Consider the following 6,000-nt stretch of genomic DNA (forward strand, 5'->3'; position numbering starts at 1 on the left):
TCTTTGCTGTAGCTGCTCTTGCCTTCTGGCAGCTCTTCTCATGCGTGCACTAGGAACAGGCTCCTCCTGTTCCTCTGCCTCTCTACTGTCAGCCTCTGGAGGATACAGAGTCCACACATCACTCCCTGATGGCCCTGGCCCCATCCCTCCGATGCAGAGCCCTCATCCGGGCCTTCCCCAGCCTCCAGGACTGGCCCATGTTCTTCCTCAGCCTCCTCATTGTCTGACTCCGCTGACAGCTCCGTAGGCTGCTGGCAGACCACAACAGGTTGTCCCAAAGATCCTTTTTCTGAGAATCTCTTTTCTGGACACCCTTCGAACGGTGTGGGAGGTATGAATGAATTTCCAGAAAAATTGCAGATTACAGGAACCACTTGCACTACTCAGGTGACCCTGAGGACACAGACAAACCTCTAAGTGGCCTCAACGGCTCTCTTAAAAGGATGGAAATGACCAGCTATCTGCAAGGAGTATAAATCCTTCCCTTCCCCACCATCATCCGGTCAGAACCAAAGAAGCTTCTTGGATGAGAAGCGAAACGTCTTCAAAAGAAAAAAACAAGAAAGTCCAGTTGCCTCTTGAAAAAAAAACACCTTTGGGACAAGCGTGACTGGATGACGGAGAATCTCTACAGACATTTAAACCCAGAATTGTGTGTTTCACTTTCAGCTCCAAATTGTGCTCAGAGCATTTTGATAACTGCTTTGTGCCAATTGATGGTCTGAGTGTTTTTCCTTCAATCAACATTCCCCAGGCAAAGGTCGGACGGGGCACCTGGGGGCGTGGATGATAAAAGCTACACGTTGGTCAAATCCACGCCGAAACACACAGTTCAACTTTGGAAGTGCTTGCAATCAGACGTTCCAACTCAGCCTCATCCGCAAAGATAAGATTACCGTATTTTTCAGAGTATAAGACGCACCTACCTTTTTGGGTGAGGAAAAGAAGAAAAAGAAATCTCCCTCTGCCTCTGAGCCGTTTTGCCTCCTTGCAACGAACAGCCTGCTTTACTTTCAGTTTCGTTTTCAGCATAGCTTGATTAGCACAAGGAAAAAAAAAATCTGCTCCAATAATTTACCTCTTTGCAGCAAGCAGCAGAGCCCTGCGCAAAACAGCTGAAAGCAAATCAACTGAGAGTCGGAAGGCCGATCCAATTAACTTGTGCTAATGAGGCTGTGCTGAAGCTGAAAGGAGCTGTTTTTCCTTGCTGTTTGCTTGCAAGGAGGTAACTACTGGGAGGCAGAGGCCAAAGGGTGGGGGCCAGTGGGTGGGCGGGGCTACATTCGGTTTATAAGACGCACCTAAATTTTCACCCCCTTTTAGGGGGTGAAAAGATCCGTTTTTTACTGTGAAAAATACAGTAGTTTACAAAGGGAAAAACTATCAACAGCAACCAATGTTGATAGATTCCCAGACCCGTAAACCTTAGCAATTTACTAACAGAAACACACACATTGTCCCCAACTTACAACGATTCATTTAGTGACCGATCAAAGTTTCAACAGCTCGGGAAAAAAACGACTTATGACTGTTTTTCACACTTACAACTGTTGCAATGCCATCCCCATGGTCACGTGATCAGAATTCAGACGCTTCGGCAACTGACTCGTACTTATGACGGTTGCAGCGTCCCGGGATCCCGCGATCTGCCTTGTGCAACCTTCTCACAAGCAAAGTCAGCAGGGAAGCCAGATTCACTTAACAGCCGTGTTATTAATTTAAGAACGGCAGTATTCACCTGACAAACCGAGTCAAGAAAGGTCGCAAAGTTCACTTAACAAATGTCTCACTTAGCAACCGAAATGTTGGGCTCAGTTGCGGTCGTAAGTCGAGGACTCCCTGTAATTACTCTTGCTCTTTACCTACTCACTGGACGGAGAATATGGAGGGAAGCATGCATTTGAAACGTAGAGTGCCTCTCACAGTAAATGTCAGGATTCCAAGTAACACCCCGAACGAAAGAAAACTCCGAGGTTAGGCGTTCCTCAAAGTTCCATTTTATTAGAGATGTCATATTGGCACATCTGGGAAAACCCGAATCTGAAAGCTACCAGGTTTTCCCCACCCAAAAGAAAGTCCAGGTCCCTGCACCAGCACCCACATGTCCATCACATGGTCCAATCAATGCACCGTCCCAACTGGAGATGCTTCCCAATCACACCCCTCCAGGTGCAGGGCAGAGTGGCCTTGACTCTTGGAGAAAGGAATGTTATTTTGACTACATATCTCCCCAGCTCCATACAATCCCCCCTCCCAGTTTCCCACAGCACTAATTGTGGTAGGCCTGCAGATGGCTTCCAGACCTGACAGCAGTGGTGAAATGTAAAATTTGTTACTACTGGTTCTGTGGGCGTGACTTGGTGGGGGTGGGGGTAATGTGACTAGGTGGGCGTGGCCAACTTTTTTTTTTTTTTTAACTTTTAAAAACATTTTTTCTACAACCTCTTTGGCCCAAGAGGTTGTAAAAAAAATGCTTTTAAAAGCCTCTGCCGATCAGGCAACTCATCTGGGATCATCAGAGACTTATAAAAGAAAAAAAAAGCCTTGGCCTCTGCCCTCAGAGGCTTTTAAGAGCATTTTTTTACAACCTCTGTCGAAGAGGTTGTAGAAAAAATGCTTTTAAAAGCCTCTGATGATCCCAGCTGAGCCGCACAATCATCAGAGGCTTTTTTTTTTTTACTTTTAAAAGCATTTTTTCGGCCGAAGAGGTTGTAGAAACAATGTTTTTTTTTTTAAAAAAAAAGCCTCTGATGATTGCACAGCTCAGCTGGGCATGGGAGGGGCAGGGATTTTTGCTACCGGTTCTCCAAACCGCCTGCCACTATCGCTACCGGATCGGGCGATTCGGTCCGAACTGGGAACATTTCACCCCTGCCTGACAGTAACATTAATACGCTTTGAAGCAAATTCAAATATTCCTCTATTCCCAGGAACGCAAGCCCCCTTTCACAATTTGATTTACTAAACCCACTGCGATCAAGACTCCCGTTACGTCTTACCTTGTTATCGAGGCTTTCTAGGACTTCCAAGTACGGTTCATTGAGGCACCGATCATAATCCAAACTCTGGAGAGGAAAAACGAAATGCCAATATTTTCAGAAAGGTTGACAGCAGGTTATAGCCAACTTTCAAGCAAAAGCCATTTCACGCGATAGCTGGATCCACACCTCACACTACAGCTAGTCCCCAATTTACGACGCTTCGTTTAGTGACCGTTCAACGTTACAACAGCACTGAAAAAAGTCACATAGGGGCCATTTTTCACACTTACGACCACTGCAGCATTCCCACGTTCAAGGGATAAAAAATTCAGACATTGGGCAACCGACTCATATTTATGACAGGTGCAGTATCCCGGGGTCACATGATCCCCTTTTGAAACCTTCTGACAAGGAAAGTCAACGGGAAAACCAGATTCACTTTAACAACTGCAAGTGGTTCATTTAACAACTGGGGCAAGAAAGGTCGTAAAATGGCGCAAAACTCACTTAACAAATGTTTTGCTGAGCAGCAAAAATTAGGGGCTCAATTATGACTTGGCGTCGTAAGTCGAGGACTGTATGTCAAACTCCATAATCCTCAAACTATCCACCACATTGTGTCCTAATGTCCATCAAGAGTTTACACCGGTCCAATGTCTGATTTTTTTCAACATACACCACCCTGTCCTTAAATGGCTGGGTGGACTGGACATGAACATTTGAACTACTATAAGTCCATGTATTTGCCATACGCTAAATAAATAAATCCATAATCCTATGAAAAACTACCCCGTTTCCTCCAAAAGAAGACATCCCCTGATAAATAAGCCCAATGGGGCTTTTGAGCACATGGCAATAAGGCCAATCGCTTATTTCAGGGTTCATAAAAATATAAGACAGGGTCTTATTTTCAGGAAAACACGGTAGTTGAACCTAATTCATCAACCCTAATTTTGAGTGCTGCAAGAAGTTGGCTTCTAAGTAAAGAAAGCCACCCTCTCCGGAGTAACTGAAAATGCCACCTTTAAAATCACTTTTAACGGTGACTAAACCTACTTGTCCAAGCCATTTTCTTTCCAGCTGTACAAAAGAAATCTGTCATTCTTTCAGGCTCTGTTATTTTGACCCTCCTGTCCTGCCTACATTCCCGGGGGTTTCTTTGTGGTCTCCTTTCCAAAGATACTCAACTCTGACCTCGCTTAGTTTCCCAACATCGATTGAAGTCGCAGAGTTTGGCCAAAAAAGGCTCATTTAGAAGAGACCTACTCGGGAATGAAACAGCTTTGGGCAACTAGGTAAAGGTTCCCCGCGCACATATGTGCTAGTCGTTCCCGACTCTAGGAGCCGGTGCTCATCTCCCTTTCAAAGCCGAAGAGCCAGCGCTGTCCGAAGACGTCTCCGTGGTCAGGTGGCCGGCATGACTCAACGCCAAAGGTGCACAGAACGCTTCCCACCAAAGGTGGTCCCTATTTTTCTACTTGCATTTTTTTTATGTGCTTTCGAACTGCTAGGTTGGCAGAAGCTGGGACAAGTCACGGGAGCTCACCCCGTTACGCGGCACTAGGGATTCGAACCGCCGACCTTTCTGATCAACAAGCTCAGCGTCTTAGCCACTGAGCCACCCACGTCCCATTTTTGGGCAACTACTCTTAACTTTATTTTCAGTCTTTTAAGAGAAGAGCAGAAACTCCCAGCAACATCTCTCTCCTTTTTTTCTGCAATGCTTCATGCTCTTTCTAACAAATGAAGCTCTTTTTTGAGGCACTTCACCTCATAGTCTTTACGGGGCAGAATTTCATCGTCTTCATCTTCCGTCTCTCCAAGGATGGTCTGCAAAATAAAAGAAATAATTAACAGATCAGTATGATAAAGGCAAACCAAATATATTTACTTCCTTTGCTCATGCTTCTGTTCATACCTATACTTGTTATCTTGTACTTGTTTGACAAACAAATAAAATAAATATAAAATAAATATTCATAACCAACATCCAGAGGGGAAAAAAACACCTAAAAAGCAAGGTTTTGCATGGATTGCCTTAGAAATCCAAGGCATGCTGAAGTCGTTGCCTTTGCAAATGAAACAATACTTAAAAGACTCCTGTTTTTAATTTCACATTTTGGTTTGCTTTTATTTCCGTCGTTTTCTTGCGCGTAATTTTCTTATAAATAATAATTTCTGTTATTTCTTTTATATATATTTTTTGTTTGTTTCTCCTCCTCTTCCCTTCCAAAACCCTCAGCACATTTTGAATGTTCAACCTCTTGGGTTCCACAAGGAACTCTGTACGTGCTCAGAGGCGCCCTCTTCGCCTTTGCCATGAGGTAACAGCAAAAAAAAAAAAGTGCTACCAGACCCAGCCTAATTTGCATATGCAAATGTAATACCCCACCCCCATATCTGTTGAAAAAAAAAAGGGGGGGATCTAACGAGGAAAGCCCCTCCTAGCCCACCCCTCACCAGCTCTTCCGGAGTGCGGCTCTCTGTTTCCCCACAGCAGCAGCAGCAGCACCCGCAAGAGCCCCCCCGGCACCCCGCCGCCATCGTCGCCCCTCAAGAAGCCCACTCTGGTGCCCCCCAAAAAGCAGCCCGCCTTCGCGCATGCGCCTCTCGGAAAGACGCCACCACCATCCTCCGAGCCGGCGCAGAAAAGCGGGAAAAGGTAGGCGTTCCTTTAAGAAAGCTTTCCGCTCATTGGAGACGGCGGCTTCGGGGCGGAAGTTGTTCGTTCGGCCATCTTGAAAGTGGGCCGCGAAACAGGAAGTGGAGCTGTAGAGCTAGGAAGAGGAGATGGGTGGGGGGAAAAAAGGGAAGAGATGCATCCTTTTGTGTATAGGAGCCTTCCTCAAGAATAACCATAGAGATTTTTAAATCTATGATTAGTAGCAGAATTTCTTATGGGGAGTTGGGAGAACAATAAATTTAAAGAAATAATAATAGCAGCAGTGATATGTCCCTATTGATAATTTTCTCTCTCTCAAAGAACTGGGCTTGGGTTTATATATTATCCCAAAGCAAT

The 6,000-nt window shown here is 45.2% G+C and overlaps 1 protein-coding gene across 1 annotated transcript in view; it reads right to left on the reverse strand.

Moving 5' to 3' along the window:
* CLCN6 (chloride voltage-gated channel 6) overlaps positions 1 to 5,525 on the reverse strand; it is a 35,854-nt gene extending 30,329 nt beyond the window's left edge. Inside the window, exons 1-3 of the mRNA XM_070955940.1 lie at positions 5,442 to 5,525; positions 4,752 to 4,811; positions 3,000 to 3,065 (exon numbers count right to left, since the gene is read on the reverse strand). Coding sequence (XP_070812041.1) covers positions 3,000 to 3,065; positions 4,752 to 4,811; positions 5,442 to 5,525 — 210 coding nt within the window. The remainder of the gene's footprint in view (positions 1 to 2,999; positions 3,066 to 4,751; positions 4,812 to 5,441) is intronic.
* Between the last annotated feature and the right edge of the window lie 475 nt (positions 5,526 to 6,000).

Source organism: Pituophis catenifer, unplaced genomic scaffold (assembly GCF_029215685.1).
Source record: "Pituophis catenifer annectens isolate HBS135680 unplaced genomic scaffold, rPitCat1.0.hap2 SCAF_18, whole genome shotgun sequence".
Classification (NCBI taxonomy): Eukaryota; Metazoa; Chordata; class Lepidosauria; order Squamata; family Colubridae; genus Pituophis; species Pituophis catenifer.